This window comes from Trichoplusia ni, chromosome 3, assembly GCF_003590095.1.
Source record: "Trichoplusia ni isolate ovarian cell line Hi5 chromosome 3, tn1, whole genome shotgun sequence".
In the NCBI taxonomy this organism is placed as follows: domain Eukaryota; kingdom Metazoa; phylum Arthropoda; class Insecta; order Lepidoptera; family Noctuidae; genus Trichoplusia; species Trichoplusia ni.
The window spans coordinates 15,213,233-15,238,450 of record NC_039480.1 but is presented as its reverse complement, the minus strand read 5'-3'; the positions used below and the strand labels follow the sequence as shown (position 1 = coordinate 15,238,450).

The 25,218-nt window shown below is 36.0% G+C and overlaps 2 protein-coding genes across 3 annotated transcripts; one reads left to right on the top strand and one right to left on the bottom strand.

The window, feature by feature from the left end:
- The first annotated feature begins 1,125 nt into the window (after positions 1 to 1,125).
- Positions 1,126 to 2,818, top strand: LOC113492091. The gene has a single exon (XM_026869390.1). The coding sequence runs from the start codon at positions 1,398 to 1,400 to the stop codon at positions 2,730 to 2,732; it is 1,335 nt and encodes a 444-aa protein (XP_026725191.1). The 5' UTR covers positions 1,126 to 1,397; the 3' UTR covers positions 2,733 to 2,818.
- A 2,198-nt stretch (positions 2,819 to 5,016) lies between these two features.
- Positions 5,017 to 15,760, bottom strand: LOC113492090. Of its 2 annotated transcripts, none has more exons than XM_026869388.1 (16): positions 15,528 to 15,760; positions 15,323 to 15,443; positions 13,678 to 13,807; positions 12,932 to 13,243; positions 11,394 to 11,538; positions 10,825 to 10,966; positions 10,327 to 10,461; positions 9,866 to 9,966; positions 9,645 to 9,733; positions 8,982 to 9,091; positions 8,542 to 8,653; positions 7,993 to 8,139; positions 7,434 to 7,537; positions 7,061 to 7,165; positions 6,354 to 6,562; positions 5,017 to 6,021 (listed from the first exon to the last, which is right to left on the bottom strand). In XM_026869388.1, coding segments are annotated over exons 1-16 (2,115 nt in total). In that variant the 5' UTR covers positions 15,530 to 15,760; the 3' UTR covers positions 5,017 to 5,870. The 2 variants fall into 2 exon arrangements, with proteins under 2 accessions (XP_026725189.1, XP_026725190.1); XM_026869389.1 differs by having other exon boundaries at positions 8,982 to 9,088.
- Positions 15,761 to 25,218: the final 9,458 nt, after the last annotated feature.

The window sequence follows — 25,218 nt, the reverse complement described above, 5'->3', positions numbered from 1 at the left end:
ACTGTCACCAAGTGTTTTGATCGAATGGAAAACTTACTTTCTATTGGTCTGGTTTCTACCTGCCTCTATTATGCCTATGAAAAAGGACAGACATCAGTAACACGATAAAAAGATCAATACCCAAATTGCTTGCATGATGAATGGATGAAAGGTCCTAACTATTCATCGTTCCCCAACGACAGATAAACTGAAATTAAATTTATTAAAGAAAAATTATTGAATTATACTTATATTTTTTCATCAATAAATACGATCTCCACATTTAGATTCACATAGAATTGAGAATAAACATATGAGTCGCAATTCTGCTATATATAGACGTTCTGAGAATTCTTAAGTCGTCAGACTCATCGAGTTCGCTCACGTAAACTTTACAGATCCACCCACAGAGGTCAAAGTACTAGGTGAATAACTACAACATATTATTTGACGAAGAAAGACGGAATGATCATGTTGTTGACCAATAGTAAAATTATGAAACACTGCAACGGCTTACGAAACTAGTAGGTCAGTCCCGATAAATTTAATACGCGTGACAGAACCGTTGCATCATATAATTTAATAATGAATCGTTCTCACGAAAGTTACTAAACAATAGTACATTTTCAAAAATAGACAGTAAATAGAATAATACTTAATTAAATCTTTCGCGGTGAACCTGCAGATAGTGTCGCTATTATAAACGAGGTTGCATGTTTGAACCTGTCCTTATCCTAAGTACTGATTTATGAGGATATTATAGTTAAAAGTATTTTCTAGATGTAGTTCAACAATGTTCCTGCTAATCGTGAAAAAAGAACGGTTTAACATCGAGTGGGAACAAAAATTAAAAAAGATGCCCAACTGACTCTGAGGTTCAATTAAAGGTCATCATCTCTCTTTATCTAAGTCTGTATCAACGAGCTTAAAAATTTAAAGTATAATTTAACTATTATCAATCATCGTAAAAAGTTCAGTTGGTTACTTAAATTTTAATATATGTTGGTCCCTAGCAAATATTCTAATATGCAACCAAAGGTCTCTTTATTAGGTAGTTTCTGGCTTAGATAGAATATTCTAAAATATGAAAAAAAATATGATCCTTGTATGAAACATGTTTATTTTATGATATGATATGTCGTGTAACGATTTGTATTATATTGTTTTTCTGACGAATTCTATAATTATTCTTGTCCCCTGTTCTGAATTTATGTTTCTGCATAAACGAAACGTACAAAAGTCGTAGCCGTTGTAAAGAACGGAACGAAACGAAGAACGAGATTCCGAAAGGTGAATACTTGAATGAATATCATGGTGGTTATTGTTTATTGATTGGAGTTGTGTTTATACTTAGTAATGGTGAAAAATATGTAATAAGGTAATAAAATGTGAAATGAAATTTATATTTTACTAACGCCATGTCAGCTAATGGAAATGGAGGCTTCTATGCGCCGCTGAAACAAATACTATCCGATTCTGAATCTGAAGATGAACATAAGCTGGAAAATGCCGTGCACATCAAAGCCACGGACAGTTGCAACAATTTGGACTTCAACAGTGGCTTGCAATCCTCAAAAAACTACAGTATAAGCGACATGGATGAGTTTAACACCAACGTTAATACTGTAGAAAGCACCATGGATAATGTAAGCTTTCTACAGTCAGATATATCAAATAAGATGTCTTTCCCGCGCCGGTGCGCTTTTATAGCTTCGATCCTCATGTGTATTTTCACTGTCGTGATCTTCCTATGGGGAATACCTTGTTCAGAAGTGGGCAGTTGCGCTGCTAACGAGTGGCAAGACAGAACGACAAGCTGGGAATTGCCCTACAACGAAATGGAACTTTCCGGCGCCGTACAAGTCGTGGATGGCGCGATTCCGAACACAAAGAACTTAATATTCATTTACAGAGGAAATCATATGAGGCAGGTGCCCAAAAGTAGCAGTGACAATGTTAATGGTGTTGTACTGATTGTAGGAAACTCTGGTAAGGTTGGCTGGTTTACCAGGGAGAGTAGGATACCAACAGACATTAACTGTCACCTTATTGATGTAAACAGAGACAAACAGAATGACTGCCTAGTGTCTGGTACAGAAGGCCTGCTTGCTGCTTTAGATTCCGTTTCCGGGACATATTACTGGCACATGCATAAACAAGGAAAAGTGGTCAGTAATATTGCAGCTATAGACTTCCCTATAATTATAAAAGACATGAATGATGATAATGTCCATGAGCTGCTGGCTGTAGCAACTGTGTACCCCAATGCTAATCACAAATCTATAATAATGATATCTGGTGCAACAGGTAACATTATGACTGAACCAAAATTAATTGATGACTGTTTATCTGTGAAGCTTTTATCAGAGATTGACACAGTTAACTATATCTGTAAGAATAGCTCAACTGAGGCAGTGAGACATATATCTACAGAAGATCTAAAGAACATGTTGAAAAGAGACCAGCCTGCCAATCATGCACCACATCCACCAGTAATGATGAAACAAGTGAATGTTAGCATGAAGAAGAATATTGGGAATACTATTGAAACATTCACCAATGGCCCTGGTAAATTAAAAGTTGAAAACTCTGGTGAATGTCCAAACTCCTGCAGAGTATATCTAAAACTCATGTTGGAGAGAAATGGCACCACTAATGTGAGCTGGGAATATACAGCCAATAATGTTTATGCTATGAAACCAAGCACATTTTCTTTTGCAAACAATATCAGAGGCTTTGTAATAAAATTATGACAGTGGAATAGTGCACACCTGGCAAAGGGTGCACTTAAAATTGACGAAGTCAAATACAATGTTCAGAATTCAAGTCCAAAGAACATTAATGATATGTTTTATCGCTCCTCCATAGACGTGGCTTCAATATCTGCCTTCATAAAGTATACTAACTTCACAGTCCATGATATTTCAGAAAGGATAGTGCTTGTGTTGTTTGACAAGCTACAGACACACAATGTGAATATAAGTCAAACAGACATTGTGCAGATATGTGTGCGAGGGCCAATAGACAGCCACACACCACTGCCTCTGTGCCAGCCGGACCTAGATTACCAAGAAAAGTCCTTAATGATTGCTGACCTAGATGGGGACCAGTCACATGAACTTATATCATACTACAGTACCTTCCTGGCCCCAGAGATGTACTCACCAAAGAGTTCCAATCCCTATGAGAACTGGAGCCTCACCTCTTTAGTTAGAGTGATTCGTTTAGAATCAGAATTACCAAAATTATTTATTACAGACGTTTAGAGTTATTAAATCATATAAATGTAATCATCTTGCTTTAGAATGTATTCTGCTGGATTTAATGAAATGTCTTGCCAAACATTATGCTAGTTGGCTGTATGTAGCTTGAGCAGCTAGCAATAAGGTGTCTAGTCATTCATCTTGTATTTAATCACTATTTACATTGTTAGAGAAATTTTGATGATCCATTACTTGTCTTTTGTATATTTAGTAATACTTACTAAAATTGATAAAAAATGCAATATTCTTATACTAATATATTCCTTACATATATCTCTTTGCCATATTCCCGTAAGTATTTAAGGTACATATTATAATCAGCTAAAAATTAGATTTTCTTTGACAATGTAATCCATTCTTCATATTATACATTATCTTGAATTATTCATGCATTAGTCATATAATAGTTTCGCCTGGAGTGTTCAATGTTTATAATTATAACCATTATGATATTTAATTAATTATGACTTAAGGGTGTTATATTTATTGACTTTCTAGTCTTACAAAGTATTAGATAGGTAGTATTCAAAAGTAAAATTGTATAACAATAGATGTTTGTTTTTAAGATTAATTGACAGCCCCTGTGGGTAATAACATCTTTGAATTTGTATTTGGAGATAGTATGAGCATATCTAGGAAGTGGAATAATAAGAAAGCATTTGTAAGTTCAGCAAATCTCCGATTCAAAAATGATAGTGGTGTTGATAAAACTGTGTGCAGATTGGCATACTAAAATAGCTTCTTACAAATCAATAACACAGTATATGAGTGTTCTCATCTCCATAAATTCTAATAAATTAATTATTATGAAATCTTTCTAGGTATGCTTAGGGTTAGAATCTCAGTCCAGATCTGCTTTGGTCTGTTTATGGCACATCAAACTGGTTGTTCCACTGTGATGGTAGCTTGTCGTATCTGTACTATTTATTAGAATAATATGCGTGAGTGAAGTGCCTTAATGCGGGGGCTATGGATTGGTTCTTTTGCGTCGATTCGTTGAAATATAACTCTTACTATATTATTTGAACATTTTTAATTATCCCTCATTCCTTTAACACATTACTAAGGATACTTTTTGGTTGGTCAAGGTTGATTAAAGGAAGGACTTAGGCGACTCAAAAATACACCAAATTATATTGTACCAGCTTTATTTAAAAACATACAACAATCTCTATAATTAATGTCTTTAAAAACAACTAAAAATACTTGTTTCACTTAAGAATAATATCACTTAAATAGGAATCAGCTCAACAACTAAAATTTAAATAAAATAACCTAACCGTTAAATATATTGCGTAAAGGGAATAAGTCTATTTAAATGCTTAGAGTATTGGCAATAGAAATTCGGCAGTGTGCCAGTTACGTGGTAAATACCCAGTGGACTCTATAGCGATAAATTTTATTACGAAGGGCCGTTACGATAATACCCAAAAAATATAATTAGTGCCATTTCTAAGAGACTTAAGTAATCTTAGGTGTCTAAAGCTGCTACATGTAGAACAGCATATTTTTGGGCATGACTTTTGACTATTTTTTGACTTTATGAAAGATTTTCTATTCATAAGTGTTGAGAAGCAGCATGTCACTAAATACGTGTATAAACACGTATTTAAAATACGAACAAATATACATATAGCTATGTATTTTCTTACAACTACAGCGAAAATTATTCTAAATATTTGAGCTCTATATTCGAATTTATAGCTTTATACTTTGATACAAGCTCATAGAATGTCATAGAAGGAGTATCACATCATTCTCAGCACCAATTGTCTTTTCCTAACATTTCTGACATTCGCCAACTTAGTCTCAGGGCGCACTGCGAAAATCATAAAATTCGTAAATGTTTTCCGCAGTGTGCACTAAGGCATATCGTTTTAATACGAATTGAAGTTACAACTTTTACAACCAGTCTTCTATACCAAATGTCTTACCTGACATCCTCTTTCTAATTTTAGTACAATCAAGTACTGATACAACAAAAAGTCATACACTGTGCGCATTTATGAGTAGGCAGCGAGTGTCAATCAGCCTAATTAAAAAAAATATGTCCTAATTTTTTCAGGTGTCATCAAAACTATATGATTGACCTCTAATAACCCAATTATGATTTAAATTTTCTAAAAAAAATAGCATTATTACCTAATAAGGCGAAATCTAGCAGTGCTTCTTACTTTATGAATAAATTGTAAGACCTAAACTTATGTATTCAATCACGTTGATAATTTACAAATCATTGGATTATAATAGTAATTCTGTTGTAAAATGCTCTATTTTACTCTCTGGTCAACACGTTTTGGCCACTATATAGGCAGTGCGATATCTAAAGAGATTTGCGGCAGCAGACATACAATATCAGTCCTAAGTGTGCGCTTACATGATATTTATCTATTTTCCAGAGTTAATATAAAAATAGAGGGTTTTGAACCCTAGGTCTTCACCTAGCAAGAATGACTTGGCTAACAAGTTTTTAACGAGAGTTAAAAGTGCAGCAGTCATAATAGGATATAAACTCACTGGTTTAATTACAACAAGAATGGAGTCGAAATAAAGCACTTATTATCGACGACAATTTTTGAAGTAACATTCTTACGATTTGTGGAGGGAAAATGTACCTATTGTGTACATCTACGGGACAACGATTTTGTGTGAGACGTCAGTGTCGTCCACAACGGAGTACTCCGTCAGTTCCACCATGTGGATGGCCGCCAGCTGCTCCGCCACGCTGTAGCCGTCTGCATCGAAGAGTTCTGCGGATATCTCGTCGTAGTCTCGAGAGCTGGGGGTAAAAGTCAAAGTCAGTTTGTTACAGTTACAGATCGACGCGTAACTATAATAGTTGGCTGTGAATTATGTGGGGTAGGGTGAGGCGGCAAGTTGCATTAGAGATCTCATTAGGCAATCCTAATGAGAACCCTAATGCAACTTACAATGCGTATGGCAATACGTGCCATTGCCCCAGTACACAAAAGGCAAAAAATGGAACATGGGTCAGTTGCAGTTAATACATTTTTTGACACACCAAAGCGGTAGAAGTCATTTGATGATTTCCCAAAAGGTTGACGCCAGCTGTTTTTAACGAGGGGGAAGATACAAGGTCGTGTAACATACATGACGTGAGCGTCGAATGTCTTGTCGAGCGCCATGTCGTGCAGCGCGCGCTTGGCCCGCGCCCACTGGCGCGAGCAGGGCGAGGCGGCGCGCGCGCCCGCCAGCGCCACGCGCAGCGCCTGCCGCGGCAGCGCCGTGTGGCGCGCCGACAGCAGCCGCAGCTGCTCCTCCTTCACCCACAGGACTGTGCCGTAGTCGATGTACATCACCTGAGACACACACACGGGCAATTATATTTGTGTAGTGTGGCGGAGAATATCGTAAAGGATTTGTTTATGACGCGAACATGACAGGTGTTACCATGGCATACACACGGGCGATTATATTTCAGGAGCGTGGCCCGGCAATGGATTTGGTTTTTACTTCTCAGAACAGACTTTTAAACTATTGATGTAAAGAGTACAACTGTTTGAAAAAAAAATGGTATAGAGAACATCAGCACTGGTTCTCCGCTTTTGTCAATCATTTATAAACTTTACTAATTTATTTCCTAACATAGATTATTAGAAAGCTTATGTTCGGGTGTTCATAATAAATATATCTCTCCACTGTGCCATGTATGCCGACTGTGCCAGACCTTAGGCTACCCAAAGCTATAATAATACCATCAATGTTTGTCTAAAAACCTCAACGAAAAATCAATGTTTCCAAATCAATCAAGATTTTTTTTATTACTCACACCTTTACATGTATAATAATATATTTACCTCTACACTCTGGTCGGCCCGTTGTACAGAGAGTACTCGCGCTCTATACCAGTTGCAGTCCGGTGGATACAACGCTGCGACCAACTCGCCTTCCGCGGGCGTTACCTAAGACATGTGACGGAAAATGTCGGATTAAAAGCTACTCCCAATTATCCGTAATTCATGAATCAATAAAACCCGAAAGATTTTGAACAAATGCGCTACAACAATTTATTTACCGGAACAAATTTATTTTTATTTGTTGTAATTTTTTTAACCGTAATGTAATGAATGGTGACTGGCGGAGGCACGGACAGACAATGGTGACTCAGTTTTATCCTTTGGAAACCCCAAAAATATCATGTATTAAGTTCAAATTAGGTTTAAATGTTACCGTCAGTGGTTTATATGCGGCCTTCGTGGCCGGGCTGTTCATATCCCGAACCAAAGCAGCAAGCGTGGTCAGCGGCACCACACAGCCGAAACTGGGCAGCTCTTCTGTAGACATTAATAATCAAGGTTTTAATAAATATGGCGCGAGTTTTTTTTAAATAAATATATAGCAACCGAAGGCCATGTATCTTAATTCGTACGATATCTTCTCCACACCTAATTGAATCTTTATATTCAAATGGAGTTGACATTTTTCTATTTCGCTGGATAATGAGCATGCAAACAAATTAACATTTTGATAACATAAATTCTGGGGCGAAGATCAGCAACACGAAACACTATCCTCCATTCTATCCATTAAAAGCGTTTCGATATCAGTCAGTCGATCAGTATTTATCAAGTAGCGGATCGACAAGCTCATTCGAAGTGCAACATGTTGCGCAACAATGACAAGTTTTCTGTAGCAACATGTTTATTTGCTCACAATGGCCGTTGCAACGTTAGACAAACTTGTGCAGCTATACCGACATGTATCATTATACGTAATGTATCTATGAGACCTTGCGTCCTGTCGCTGACGAGCTGCACGAACAGCCTGTCGTAGTGCGCGACACACGTGACCAGCACCTTGTGCCAGCTGCCCGGCGCCGGCAGCGGCAGCGACTTCACCTTGCCCAACACTTCTATACGGTCTAGGGTCCAGCCGTCTGCGAGCAAATCGTTAATAGGTGAATAGGTGATGGATGTTCTAAGGCGTTATGTAACATGTTACGAAGCGAGCATATGAGTTGTTTTGTTTGCGCAAAGTGAAACTTTAGTACAGTCCTAAAGGTTCACTTTGCAACGATGCAGTAGGCTCCGTAAAGAACGTAAATGCTTAAAGCCTCCAATATACCAAGTATTTTAAATAAGCAATAAAATGGGCAAACCACCCAACAAATCTTCGGATTAGTAAATGATTGAACAACCCCAAATCAGGTTTTTCAAAAAGATATAATATTTAAACCACTCATTCGAGTATTACGATCTTTAAGCATTACTGTTAAGTTTCAGAAAAAAACTTATTTACGTGGGGACAGTCTGTTGTAACATAAGAAAAAATAACTCACCAGGATGTTTGAGAATATGTTTTTTATTACACCGTTTCCCTTTAAAACAAGTTTTATCAGGACCTCCTTTGAAGTGCTTACAGATATCTGCATCGTCTCTGCTGCGGTAACCCTGGTAACGAAGAATAATATAAGCTTCTATTGCGTTTGTCTAGTTATACTCAAAAAAAAAACTGCGTGTCTATTACTATTAATTGACTTCTGAGTCTAAGTTTAGGATTAGGGAGCGTTCAAGTATTACGTAACGCAATTTAGGGGGAACGGGTTATTAAAACGTTACGGTGCGTTACAAGGGCGGCAGGGGGTGTCTTCATTCACTTAACTCTTTTTATTAAAATATAAGATTAGGAATTTAGAATCTTGCAAAACCGTAATCCTTTTCGTCTATTTTTTTTACGGGGAAAATGTAAAATGTTACGTCACGTTTAGGGAGTAGTTACCGTAACAGCTTCCACGGGGTCTTCGTACTCGGGGCACTGAGTGATGTCATAGTCAGCGTCAGCGGGCGTCTCGGGCTCAACCGGCGGGTCGTCATCCACTGGTTTGTCTACTGTAGAAATTACATAGTTCCGTCAATAGCATAGCAGATTCGAACGATATATTTTTATTATTGGTTCGGTTTACAGAGGCACGATAAAATAATTAATCAGGATCTTCCACTTGCCTCTTGCATTGCAAAAGCTTACAAAATGCAAAGGATAGAACATAGGTGAGTTTTAGGTAAAGTACGACATTCCATTCCACTCAACATTTTTTTTTAAATAATTTACTTTTAGAGCCTAAGAACAATTTACTGTCTGTTATCTTTAAAATTTAGGAAGAGCATATTTTGCAAGCAGAGGATTTACTAATTAAGGTTATTGCCACTATACGTTAAGTAAGAGTTCACCACGAAAAACCCACAGTGCGCGACGTGTCGCGGTTTCTGACCTGGCATAGGAAATGCTTTTGTATGAACCACAAATGCATACCTTTGAGTCTGAGACTGGGTGTCTTGTGCATATAACTGTTTGTGAAGTCCCGCAACACAAGGAATAATTTAAGTAGTGCGGGTTTGTTTTTTCTTATTGGCTTACACAGAAACTGATTACATAAAATCTTACTTGGTAGGGCTAATCCTTCTTGTACAATTATTTTGTTCAGAGTTTCGCCTGACGGAAGCACCACGTACACTCCGAGAGATTCTGAAGTACTGAAAATAAGATTGAACACTAATTATTAAAGCTGAAGACTTGTTAATCTTTACATAGGACCGAAAGGCCATATCGACATTAGGAGTGTCCTAATGGGCTGTAAATTACGAATGTATGTACAGTATACTAACTTGTCGTCGACTTCTATAGAACAATTTGTGCCGATGAACTCCTTCATGAAGTTTTCATGTTTCTCCATCAACGTTGTATTGTGGTAACTCACTAAATCTACCTGGAAATCGGAAAGCGTCAGGATATTACTGTTTTAAAGTACATTATTCTCTGATTTTAGATATAATTTTATTTACTATAAAAAAGCCGAGTGGTTGTGGTCAGTACGCCACAACACCGCGTGGTACAAGCGTTTGTGTGATCCACGAATGCTTGTCTTAAGTCTGGGTGTCTTTTTACATGTAACTTGAATGCGGGAGACGTTCTTTAACAACTAATTATCGAAAATTCCTGTGGCAAATTGGCCAATTTAATATTCTTGAACCAGAAAGTCCTATAATTTCCGTTATCTATTCATGCTGCACGGGCAATATACTTTAATATAAATAGTGTGTTAATGTTTTCAAGTGTTTGCTCTCACCCCCGCTAGATGGCAGCAGCGCGCGTAGGGCGGCTTGTCGCAGAAGCGCGAGTACAGCGGCTGCACACAGTCGATGGGTGCGGTTCTCAACTCGCCCGTATCCACGACGAATATCTCTGCTGCTTGGCTGTCCTCCTGACAATAAGATGTAATTGTTTCTGTATCTCATACATATATTTTAGCTGGAGAAACATAGAAACTTAAAAGGTGGCAAAATTTGTGGCCTGCAGAGCACCGTTTATAATAAACGGCGCTTAGCAGCCTCCATTCTTATTTTTTCCTTCAGCGAGTTTTCGACTATCTGGCAGTAATAGTTTTTGAGATACAGCCTGTTGATGTACGAAAAAATGGACTGATAGACAGACTAAGCCTAGTAATTATACATTTTTGGGTTACATTTTTACCCTATGGATAGTTGCAAGAATAGCAGGTTTCATATACATGTTGTTTAAATACTACTTTAAAAAGGTTAATCGGTCAGAAAAGCTATATAATTACCTCCGTGAGCTTAAGGAACAGTCCTCTGTAGTAACAGTCGCTTTCCTCGTCGTAGAACGCGCAGCAAGTGAGCGCTTTCACCTCCTTCATACTGATGTGCTTGTGGTTCTCCCGGTAGAACTTTGTCATTTCCTCCATGAGGCTGCAAGACAAATAATTGTTACCAATTCGTTAATTATTATCCTTTAAGCGGGTGTCGTTTTCTCGTCCTCTTCCGATTCGGTTTTGAGCATCGATCATTGCGCTACTTCAATGCGGGTTGGTCGCGTTGTTACTGTCGCGACAGGATCGAACCTTTACCTCGTGCATGCTGAGCCATGCATAAAACCGCAAGACCACCACGACAAGTATTAAGATATAGTATATAAATAGGTGTTTTTTTATCTGTGTACAATAAAGAAATTATTTTTCCTTTGCTTCTTAAGTCATCATCATGAGGTTTGTTAAACTCACAGCTGAGTACGGCATTTTCTTATTTATATAATTAATCTTACGTCTCAAAAATACCCGACTATCTTGTACTTGTAGACTATCAGTCTACAAGCCAAATACCAAATTGAGCTAATCACCTTTGTACATCATCGGTATCATCGGTGATGACCCAGAAGAAGGCTCCGTCGACGTGCATGATGGTGGCCTCGTACCCCTGGTCTAGCTCCAGCATGGTCTGCGCCGGCAGGTTGCTGTCCTCCGCAGTTGGAGGAGATGGAGACTCTGGAAAATGAATACGGCTTGTTGACAACATTAACGACATTTCTACGACCGATAAAGGTTCTAATTAAAAAGCTCCACTTTAAATTGACTTCTGAATCTGAAAGTCAAACTCAGGTCGACTGTCGAAAAGCAATATTACTCGTATGCTTCTGATGTTTCCCTTTTGACTTCTGTTATAAAGCGATGCAACATTCCCTACTGCTTCAGATGAGTACTCTATCTTATATCAATGAATCTAAATGGAAAATTAACGCGACAATTCTAGTTTTTTTTTAAGTTACTAAAGCTTCAAAAAGACTTCAGATTATATTATCAATTTTATTAAAAATGGTAGCCCTAAATTGCGGCGGTTCAACAGAGTACTTTTCTCTGTCGCAGTTGATGTGTTAATCAACATTTTACTCAACTATACATGCAATATACCATCAGAGGCCTAAATATCAACGTGTAAAACAAATTGTAGGTAAGCAAGAATAATAATTCCTCCATAATACATATAAATAGTAGGTAAATTACACATTATGTATATGTATAGGTACTTTGTTCCACTTTCTGTTTCGACGCGTCAGTCGTTTTTGATTACGTGATTGAGTTACCTAATTTGCTTCAACTCTATACTCAAAGTCACGCGAGCGACGGTGAGAGTATTTAACTAGATAGCGTATGGAAAATACGGTTTATGAAATGAAATCATTTATTCTGTAAGTCGTATTTATCATCACTTTTACATGTCTTCTCTTTTTTGAGAACTCTGGAGTCGACATTACCTATCTGACTACCCTGAGAAGAAATGTCGGAACAAACTCAGCGGTCACAGTCTCTTTTGAAGTCCAGACAATTTCAATGCAAATAGATATGCATAAACCAATGCACGGTATTTCTTAGGACTGGCCGTTTGAAGGCTATAATTTACTATACATGATAAATAATAATCATTGATTGTAACTCTCAATACCGATATGCAACTGGTACTTCGATCGAGGTACGATCACGCTCTATTAAATTTAATAATTTTATTACATTACAGTGATATTATAGTTCACATTTGTCTTTAAACAAGTTTTATACATCACTGCTTGGAAGTATTTAGGAAGACAGATGGTCGTGTAAGAGTCGCATGTTTAGAAAGGTTAAGGTAAATACGAAATTCAGTAAACGGTTTCTTACTAGAGATAGATTTGTAGGTCTCTGACGTGTTTAGCACACCAAACTTGTCATTCATGTCTTCCTACACTGTTCTTGGCAAGTTGAAACAAGCAAATTTGGGAAAAAAAATTGCTGGATTCTACCCTTCGACTTTTGATTTCGGCAGACACATTCAGACATTTCACATTTACATACGTTTAGTAAATCAACTGAATAGATATATAAAAGAACAAGAAACTGATCTCACCTTCAATCTTCAAATTATTAACTTCCTCTTCTAACACACACTGGACCTCTTTAACAGCAACAGCATTCTTAGCTTGAGGGACAGTCTCCTCAGAGGACGATGTACTCGAGAAGACTATCAGGGTCTGGTCCGCTTTAGGAGTCTTCACTCTCTTAGGTTTCTCTGGAGGACAGTGGTTGGTGCAGGCAGTGGATGTAGACGGACAAGGTTCGCTGAGAGCGTCAATCAGGTTGTAGGTGTTTAGAGGGGACAGAGGGACTGGTTTCAATGGTGTGTCGTGGACAGGCGTGTATTCCACCGTGCTTGATTCGTCTGTAATGGTTTAATATAGCTGTAGATTAATTAAGAGACTTATTTCTTAACTAGTCAATGAAGATGTTTGTATATTAACAGCGGTTCTATTAAAAAAATAGCAAGGTGAATGAAGCATAATACATGCTTATTATGCGTCTTTGACTACACTATAAGCAAATACATCCTCTGTTTTTTTTGGAATTATCGTGAGAATTATTCATTCATAAATAATGCAACGGTTTAGTCAAGCGTATTTATTGGGTTTGCCCAACTAATTTCAGGACCCAACTGGAGATATGATTACGGATTTCAGTTGGGTAAGTTCCATCATTTAACAGTCCAATCTCATTGAAAATTGTACTAAGCTCAGTAGAGACTTATATTACCCTGTTTCAATATCTAAAACAAACTTCTTTCTCTTGTCAGAATGGACGATGTCTTAAATGTCTTACCCATCATAGAAACAGCCAGATTGAAATCCGTTATAAGGTACATATATTCGTCTAGATGCTTCATACAGTTCAGAAAACGTTCTTTCAGCTCCGACGGGTCACAGTTTAGCTGCAGGACAAAGCCTTGCGTCTGTAACAAGAGAGATAAAACATTGCATTTTTAATTTGCTTGCCAGATGTAATAATATTTTTGTAAACCCTTGAACTATTTAGTAGTACATTTGTCAAACACTTAGTTTAATTACCATTTTGTTAATACCCTCATTTATTGACATGTATTTGCATTAAAACAACATAAAATGTTCCATGATAGAAATAAACTAAAAGTGTTGATTTTTCATTTAAACAACTAAATATTATTATTCAAATATTAAAACGCTATTTACACATAGCTCGTTATAACGATAAGAAATTAATATTGCTTTTAAAAAATGGCACTCTACTGAAGTGGATTGTAATTTTTCTTGTTTTGGTTTGCAATTGTAGATAGACTCAACCATAACACAGATAAGTTACATTGAAAGGATTTAATCATAATAATGAGAGTAGAATGCATGTTATGATACTGAGTTTCCCAGTCAAGTTATTACAAATACCAACAGAAAAACTATTCACTTAGCAGTAAGACGGCTGTTTAGATTGATTTGCCTATCTTAATATTTATAATTCTAATGTATGTGTGTATGTCATTGAACTGCTCTTTAATGGCTGGACTATTTTTCATCATTTTTGGCATGCATTTTGGTGGCTCACTGGATGGTTTGGATTCACAAATCAGCCAAGAAAAACATAGCTTGTCTGATCAGCTAGATTGTGATAAAACTGTTGTATAATAATGTTTGTCGTTTTATTTGATCAATAACAGCAGTAATGGATGCCCATTCTGATTTTGTTTTATTTGCACCATTTTGCTTTTCTTCAGCCAGTTGAATAACTAGAACTTGAACTCTCACACTTAATAGAGCTGGTCACAGCAAAAAATCATGTCCAGACTACCCTCAACTGAAAGACACCTTTTAGAGATTTCTGTGAATGTGTTTTTTTTTAAATATTAACATTTGTTGTGTAATACACTGAGTTCTGATACCTACAAATACAGAATAAAGATAGATTACACATACTGATCATTATTACATGCATGTCAATGTGGAATCAGCTTTCAACTAACACAGCAAAAAAATGTGCTTAGCTTGTCTAAAATAACAGAGGCGTTGACAAGAAACTACAACCATAAGTTTTGCCACATTTTAGATCATGAAATATACAATTATATAAGAAATTGATTACATAAACCATGATGATAATAATGTGGATTAAAAGTAAGTGATAAATGGTGGCTGATCTGTTGTTTGATGTCTATACGAGAAAGTATTATTTAAATAGATAAAAGTATTCAATATGGAGAGTTAGGACAATTTTTTTAAAATAAGTGGTCACAAAAACAAAACAGTATTCACATAGACAAACTGTAGGTACAGTTAATTTTCTCACAAGTTCAAAGACAGCCAATGTTATTGTTTAGCAAGACTTTATTATTTAGGTTAATAACACCATTATACTATTCTCCCAGACACATAAAAAGATACATCTGTAATTTAGTTAACATTAACTTATTAAAGCCGAAATATTTCTCACAATAGCTTACCTTCGATTTTAATTTGTTTATGTCGTCAACCGCGCGATCACATTTTTCGGAAAATATTTTTATTCTAGCTTCGAGCTCATTCCGGCGATGCATCGTCAACGTTGCGAGGTCTACGAAACTCCTACAAGTAAATTGTAATCTCATTAAAATAAATAAAACTATGAATAGTAAAGAGCGAAAGATTTAGAAAGGCGAAAGTACTTACATTTTGGATTTTTGGTAATTATTATCCTTACAGTACGAGAAACTATGGAATATTGACTTAGAATTATTTATGTAACGTTAACAAAAGCTTACATAGCTCTTTTAGCAAAAACAAAACTTTCTGGTAAGATTATCATAGAAATGAGTACATCATATTTAAACTCGAATTGAGAAACAAGTCAAACGAGAAACAAGGCTGGTTGATGGATAAACGTAAAACGAAACGAGCGAAGATTAAATATATATTGAAGTAAAAATACAGATACAAAATGAGTGAATGGATGTCTTAGGCTTAAATCATATTTTTGTTTGGTATAATAATTTTTTTCATTTGTTGTTTATAAATTAATGCAGATAGACTTCAGGCCAAAAATGTAGTAATTTTGCTATAACTATAATCACCGTCAATATTCTGTAGGTTGACATGCATTGGGTTTAGAACAGGTTATTTTTTTATTCGACACGAGATGTCGCTGTATCAAGAAAGAGTAATTAATTCAGCTACTCAATAATAGATGTCTGTAGTGTAAGTTTAATTTGATGTTTTCCTTTAACATTGTTATTATTTTAAAATCTCAAGTAAAATGCATTTTACTCGCTAATTAAAGTTAATTTGCTAATTTTAGCTAGCCAAGCTACCATTCTCAACAATTCAATAAAATTATGTTTATTTAATCATTCCATTGAAAAATCACAACGTTTAGCGTAAAAGAAAACTTTTAATAGAGTCATCGTATTCATTAGTTAGTAGCGGGCGCGGGTTACGCACTACGTTTCAATTAAAAAGGCCAACAAACTAAACAAGAGCCACATAATAAATTCAGTGCACCCCGCTCAGTTCTCTGCTAATTGGATTCAGAGGCTCAAGCAACCAATTAGAGGGAAAGAGATAGCTATAGGGGGTGTTCTGACCAACGGGGAGGAAGAACGGAGATGTCTGCGTTAAATTTCAAAACAACCCATGTACACTGTAAACTTAGCAGGAAGTATTTTCAGAAAGTTTTCTTTAAAACAGTAAGCCAGCTTCTGCTCTGCATGCAAATGAGTTGAAATGTGTTATATTCTCTCAGTACCGACTTCGGGCTCTTATTAAAGGTGTCTCGTAATCTTAAGTTAGAAACCGGAATATATTTAAAAAAGAAAATGTTCATGAAAACTTTAACATTGATATTTCTACAAAATATCGTAAATATTTTTTGTGAAATAAGAGATAAAATAAAAAAAGTGATTTCAACCAATGGAGATCACGTTGGTCATCTGCTTAGATAACTGTCAATTTATACATTAATACTGCTCAAATCTTTTAAACGTGGAACTGGAAGATGGGATTAATATAAAGGATGCATCTTATTTATGACTAAGTATAAAATTTACTTGATTTTTCATCGTGAAAGTTTTGATAAATACCAATAGTAGGTAAACCTTTTCAGGTGAAGGTGTATCTTGGTTTTTAGAGAACTTGGATTTCACTTGTTCGTACAGCTCGCAGGCTGCGAAACATGAGTTAAGCCGTTTAAAAATCACCTCCTTTTTTGTAATAGCACTCTATTTCAATGCTTAGGCAACATATAAATTGGTACGGACAGTGTGTTTGATGCCTTTCAGGAATCTCAAAGTTTAAGGCAAATAATGTAGAAACAAATCGAATGGTAAAATGCTGTGTATTATTCCTCTCCACTTGTATGGCTGTTGCGATTTTTTCTCGAAAGAAATCGATTAAATTTCATTTATTAAAATCATTCATATCCTTTGCCTAAAAAAATTAACGCTTTTGGTCCAATCACAATGTTGCCTATCCCTTCTGCAAGCTAGATTAGTACAGGACCTATAACAAGAAAAATATGTAGTTATGAACTTATGACTAAGAGCTACAGTCGTGCGTTCAATTTGTTCGCTTAAGGTATAATTAGTGAAGCAATTGCTTTAGCAGTCGATCGATTTTACATTACGACATTTTAATATCAAAGAGGTTGGATATCTCGCCTTTAAATGGCTGGTAGACTCAGGAGAGACTTAAGTATGGACTTACGAGGGCGGCAAATTGAAATAGTGAGCGGGTTTTATCTTTGGTCAGTAATGAATGGAATTGAATGAAAGATTTTAGATCTTTAGTACATTTTTCTTTATGCAAATATTTGTAAGTTGATAAATAAAAAAGCGACAATGTTTTCGTTGATGAAATTTCACATTTCACACACATTCACAGCTCCAAATATATTTATTGCAACTTACAAATTTTATTGTTATTTACCAATTCTGAATTTGACAGATAACCATTTCAGATAATATGTAACCACAGTAAATTCTAAAAATGAGCTTTCCCTTTGCTTGCTATAGAGTATTTAGAAACTGGACCAAAGTGTATTTTTATCATAATAAATAAAAAATAATTATCTAATTTAAAGAGGAGAGAGATTTTAGTAAAATAAAGAGTAAAATAAATGCATAAAGGCCTTACCTAATGCATAAAATAAGATTACCTGACAGTTGTAGATTGGTTAAGGTTTATAGGAATTATTATTTAATTTTAAATGAATTATTCCGAAAGTGAAGAAAGAAAATACCAATATGTACCTACATGCCATCAGTTAATTACTCTATTAAGGGTTTCATCGTCATTTGGACGGTACCCCTTACGCGTAAATACAGCGAGTTACTTACCACTTGAAATGTCTGCATTAAACTGAAAACTGTTGTATCGCATTTGGTCGTCATTATCGCATTATATGTAGCAAGTACCGCTCCCGGTCAGTCGGTGCGACTTGTCCGGCTGTCCGGGCCGGCTCGCGGCATCCACGACGTGTTATTACACCGTTTTAACTCAATTTAACGTAACACTGTGGGACAGCTACTTACTCCGATCGATGCTAATAGCTTTTATTGATATAGCCCACTTGTTATTAGCCCACTAGTGAGACTATCCGGTATAGTTAGACGTTATAAATTACCTTAATATCACACTTTGACGCGGTCGTGAGACCCACAAATTGCCGCCTGTTGTACATTTTGAGTTATTTGATAATTCATAGGCGTTTTGTACGGGTTTATTATGTGCCGTTTGCTCGTTTAGCTGTATTTTCACCTGTGGTTCGCTGTGGGTGTGGCTCGTGGAGCTAGTGCTGTCGATGGCAATGAGATAATTTACACGTCTTCAGAGTTCTGTACGAGCGTCATATTATTCTGTTATTTTGTACGGGAAATGGATGGTTACAGAGTTGCCTCGTACCTAGTACGTTAGTTGTTGAATAGGGAGATAATATTTGACTAAGTTGAATAAAATAAAAATAAAAAACTTCAAAAACTATACTGAAAATGGACGATTACTTGTTATATTAAAGTCTATTGTTCTCTACCAACTTACCATTTAAGGCGTTTGCCTTATGAATGCCCTTTGTGTAGCGTATATTTTTTTACCTATTATCATTTCAATGCAACTGAATGAACCCATATGATATTGTACTGATATCTAATTATATCAAACGTACTGGATCTCCGTGTACTAAAAGTCTTACAACATTTAACGACTCCAGCAGACAGCAGTAAATTTTAATATTCATGCAGGCTCACCATTCGCACAAACGCTTGTCCTAAACAGGGATCGAACTTCTTTAGTTAGCCTAAGCATTAAATTTGACAGCTGATTATGAAACCCCAGTACAAAGAAGGTTTACCAATACAGCACTTATTAGGACGAAATACAGTGTATCATCATTCCCCTGCCCTTATCCCAATTATTATTTGGGGTCGGCACAACATTTCTTCTTCCATACCTTTCTGTCTGACGTCATCTCAAGAAACATTTCAGGATACATCCTTTGCACCTATCACCTTTCATACAATCCATCCATAGTTTCTTTAGTCGTCCTCTTCCCCTATATCCATCCACATCCATGCTCAACGCCTTCCTCACCACATGATTCTCGTTCCTCCGTATAGCATTAACAGCATACCCCATAATATGACCAAATACAGCGTATAAAGGTAGGTAATAAAACCTATTTCATTCATATCATATATCTTCAAGCCATTGCCAAATTGGGGTCAATAAACACAGAAGCTCAACCTTCACGTATCAATATACAACCTACTTATAAATACGCAAGTATGATTTATCTCTATACTAATATATACTAATATATAAAGCTGAAGAGTTTGTTTGTTTGTTTGAACGCGCTAATCTCAGGAACTACTGGTTCAAATTGAAAATATCTTTTTGTGTTGAATAGATCATTCATTGAGGAAGGTTTTAGGCTATATACCATCACGCTGTGACTAATAGGAGCGAAGATACAATGGAAAATGTGGAAAAAACAGCCATCATCGAGGGCTTCCGTTCATAAATTCCTAACTTATATCTTCTAACCACGCGGACGAAGTCGCGGGCAACAGCTAGTATACAATATGTACTCATACCTACATTAATTTACTTATTATTTTGACTTGGCTCGTATAATTCCATTGTATATGAGTGTCGTTAGGTAGTTGCTTTACTGGTAAATCATGTGTGATGTATAGGTGCGCCCACGCAGGTAGGTGTTGCCTGTTAACTTAATAACAATGGCGCTCGAATCAAATTGTTGTTGAATATGATGTTTCTTTAAAGATAAGGGCTCATAGTGTAGGTTAGGAATTAGGATCTAAGGAAGCGGTGCAGCAGATTTGAAAATAGGTAGATATCTATAGAAATAGATACTGTAGAATTGATATTTGAATCAAAATCTTGCGGTTGTTTATTAATACTAGTTCAGCTTTCCACGTGATCTAATTATTTTAGTCAATTTTCATTTATTTACTGTAAGCAGATTGATATGCAATGTTGTGTAATAAAACAAATGAATAATTTCAATAAACAAAACTTATAAATCACGTTTTAGTTCTTTGTAAATATATTGTCAATGTTCCTCTGCAGGATAAAGGCATCATTTCTATTCTATACCTGGATTTGATTATGCGCATCCATAGTGATTCGGGGCCTTCCTCGTCACCTTTGAAATGGAATCAACCGAGTGGATATTACGGCTCACGAGTTGTGGGACCGACAACAACCACGCAGAAAAGGAAATAAACGTTATTTCATTTATGAATAAAAAAACATGCATCGTAAATATTACGCAATACATGTTAATCAACTTATTCGAGTCGCATCAATCTCTAGTTCCCCGAAAGCGAATGAATGCTAAACGATAATTAGTTTATAATCTAACGTGTTACGTCTCACGTTTAATGACTAATTAAAGAGGTACGAACATCACTCCGGGGCTAATTTCCTCACTAATTACGATTACAACTCAACCAGGAATCGTAAGTTGTAAGCCGAGGCGTCAATACGCCCCTGTCGTGCTTCGTTTGAACCGAGTCTGTGGTATTCACTTGCCAGGAGAGTGGTGGGATTTAGTTACAGTTATTTGGTTGAGTGGCGAGGAGGATTTTGGATGAGATGGAAAGACCGACTAAAGGAATACTGCAACTAACGATCAGAAGCATTAGATTGGGTGGAATGGAAGAATTGAAGGCCTTTGCCCTGAAAAAATAAATGTCAAAGTTTTATCTAGTGGCTTTTTAGTTAATTAAACCCAAACATACAGAACCCCCATGAGTTAATAGGTAGCTGTTAATTTGAATTGGAATCGATATTATAGTAATGATCATATAATAATGTAGGCTCAAAATCAAGCTGATAAATGTTATTGAACTCTCAGGCTCTTCTACTACTTTACATTACTTTAAGTAGTTGTTCCGACACGAGATAACTCTTTCCATTTAAAGCAAAAATCGCTAAACAGTTGATAAAGCTTAGTAAACTCGCTCGTTTACTGTCCAACATGACCGTAGTCCAAACGAGGCACGGGCGGTGCGATCCCTGTAATTATTATTAACATTCAGCCGTTTCGCTCGTAGTACGTAATTAAAACATAGTTAGGCAGGCCCAACGAGCAGACGCCTTGCCAGATTAATGTCTAATAGAAATGTACCACATGATTACATTAATAAAGTACAGAGTATTATCGCGTTTTTACATACTACCCAAGTGATTGATGGCGAATAGATTATAGACTTATTTTACTGGAGCGCGCTATAAGAGAGTAACTATGTAAATACTAACATAGTTACTGTGGTTACAGGCGAGTGGGATAGCGTGTAAACGAGACACTGATTATGAACAAAAATCGAAAGTCTAATTTCAAAATTAAAAACAGTTGTTTTATAAAAAAAATAGAAATATTTTAATTACGTATTTTAGTTTTGTTTTAAATTATGTAACTCTCTCTATGCGCATTTATGAAAATCTGAAGTTCGTAGCTACTAACTTCATATTTTATACTAGATGCTTATACTGATCATCAGAAGTACCCATGAGTATGAGTAATGGTATGCTTATATATAAAAAAATCACAAATCACGCATTCACGCTATCCTCTATCTATGACAAAAACCGTTATAATTTGAATTTCGAATGACAGCAAAGTTGTTACAATCGTAATTGCTTGTCCGACACTGAATATTCCGCCGATAATTTTCACACATTACATTCAAAACGAGACAAATAACCATGGAAATTATTTTGAAAATCTTAATCTCATCTGGCATACGAAATAAACTTGTAAGCAAAGCGAAATTGCGCGCCATAATAGTACTTTAAAGTGTCTGTAACTCTAAAACCGTAAGCGTGGGCGGGGCGCTGCCTTCAAAGACTTTATTAACATGTCACTCCGAGGGAGATAGCACCATTAACACGTCACGCGTGAGAAAGGGACGGCAATAAACAAGTCTGGGCTTCTATGCGCAAGCGCACCACAAAGGATGTATTGTTTTCAGTTGTTAACGCCTGTGGTGTGTAGTTATTGATGTGAAAGGATTTGTTTATGGACGTATTGTCTATGACTGGCTACTGTACGAATCGTTATTAGTTATTACGTGGGAGGAGAAAAAATACGTTTTGTTTATGTTTTCTATGGATAGTTTAAGTATTGTTTGTAGTTAGTACCGTACGGTAAGGTTCAAGTGGGTTGACTAGGGGAATAAGTAGAATACCCGGAGGTTTAAACTAGAGTCTACAGTCCTTTATTTGTACAAAAGATTACTTATAAGGAGGGAACGAGGATTGCCCCTAATCGGATAAAAAGACAGAAGAGAAAATATGAATATTGATGTTGTTGAATACAATAGCACTTAGATTTATTAAATTAGAGCTTAGCCAAGCGAAATAATCAAAGGATATGCCGAACATAGGTGAATCTTTGGTAAATGGCTGAGAAAATTAGCTTGACGTTGTAAAGCATCTTCTCCTATCTATTTATCTACATTCGTTTACAAGTTTGAGTTGGAATCCGGACCCTTAAAAATAAAACTAGTTTAGAACACTAGGAATATCGATGATCTTAAAATTTTCATTGTGGTTTACAAGTTATAAAGTAAATTTTGACATAAGGACTAGACTGACCATAAGCACCAATCAATTTCAGTCCACTACAAATTTCCCAATAATTTTACCTAGACGTTATTTAAGTAACTACTATGACCAAATTAAAACGCAAGACAATGCGACAAAAAGTCGTAAATATCACTTGTCAGCCGACAATGGATCTGTAATGGCGCGCGCTGCGACAAATCGTAGAACATTACAAACTGTCAGAGTGACACAAACTGTGAATTAATATGGGAACTGGATTGACACTTGAAAGAATATCGTGACAGCATGATGTGGGAGGATACGGGATCAGTCTTGAACTAGAGAAATAGAATTTTCATTTACTGTATACATTAGAAGGATATATTGAAAGGAATTCTAGACATGTAGGTTTAGTAATAGTACCGAAGATAAAAAAAATCCTCTCAATCCTTAGGTTTCGTTATATTTTTACCTGATTAGAAGTTTAATTTACTATTGGAAGTAGAAATCGATAAGAAAATGAGACATATGTATAGGTTAAGTGATAGAAAAGAAAAGAAAATGTTAGTAGGTTACCAACCACAGTAAAGACTTATGTCGTCAAACGTAACCTTTTTGGTGGTCATCAGGTAAAGAAGTACACAGACTTTAGGATTCGGTATTATGGCCTATGGCTAAACACTGTCTTTTATAGAAATACAGTTGGATGTGGACGCAAGAAAATGCATAGCACTGTCTAGAGCGGTCTCTGTTAAACTTTCGAAATCATTTTGGAATCTTGCAGCTAGAGTCGTTACTGTTATGCCATTAATGTAACCTTTTAGAAAGTGCCTGGAAAACGTCCTATTTGAAATAAAAAATTTTGATTTTGATATTTACCAGATCAATCCCTTGTATCCCAATAACGACATTATCATATGCACTCTACATTCAGATCGTGAACGAACGAATGAGTGAGCGGACGAGAGTCGTTCTCACGGTGAACGACTTACACAAATAGCTTTAATTCAACTTTAATGATCTGTTCGCGTGAACTAAATTGATTTGGTTGTTGTGACTTTAAAATGAGGTCTTTTTGAGATTGACATTTGCAATTGAGTGTGATGTGTCAATTATGGAGCGGATTTCGTTCTCGTGTTAACAAGAGTATTCATACGATACTGGGTATAATTAGGGAAAGGTGAATGTAGTTTGTAAGGTATATTAGTATTGAAAGACATGAGGTCTGGCTTTTACATCTTGGGGTAATTTGAATTAAGTCATACTTTTGGCCGCAAGGTGTGGTTTTCCGTCGCTTCTCAGGAAAAATCCTGACCAACGCACAAACACGTAGTGCATGGAAATATTGTTAAAATAGTTTTTCAGGTTTTACTTTCTTGTATTTTAATATGTATTAGTCTGTAAGGTAGGGCCATTTTATTGACATGTTGTCTGGTTATAAAAAAATAATATTATAATAAATATATACCTACATGATGATTAATATGAAAATTTTAAATTTGGTTTTGCCTAGCAAGAGAATATAGGTTGTGTATTTATCAGTATTCTGGCTTGTAGATATTCATAAAAGATATCACTAAATCGTCGGTATTTAAACTTCTTTAATGTAAACAGATTTCTTTGCACATATTTTTTTTTTTTGAGAGCACCAACTGCGGAAGTTTTTCAGAGGTTGGTATAGATTTTTGAGTCCTCAAAGGGGGCAAACCTTCTTCCGCTACACTAAACGCCCGAACTGTCTCTACACTTTTAAAACCTTAAAGCATGTATTAGCCTTTCGTCAAAACCATTTAGGAGTAACTATAATGACGACAGATATCTCAATCTATGGCAGGTGGACGGAGGCTGGCTCGCAATTACCACATCTAGTGATTATAAACACATTTGCAGCAAGCCTGCGGGATTTAAAATAACTTCATATAAAGTGTCAAATGTATTGTAAAAGTATAAAAACTAGTTGCGGCCGATAATCACCTGTTTTTAGGGGTCCTTATTGAAAAGGTTAAAACGAAACGCATTCCTTTCCTATCTTTTTCTTCTTCTCTCATCAGGCAGTATCTCATGAACGGTTCGTAGATGAAATTTACGCAGATGACGTATTTCAGTGGAAAATGTATAAATTTCCATTTAAAAATTGAATAATTGAAATATTTCTGTTTGACCCTAAAATGGAGGTTAAGCAACAATCGAGACGGTCATAAATTTTATGAATATTGATATTCTTTTGAAAAAATGTTTTTCTTTAGCTTAACTACGGTACCCTTATCGTCGCAAGAAAAACTCGCACTTGGCTCATTTTTTA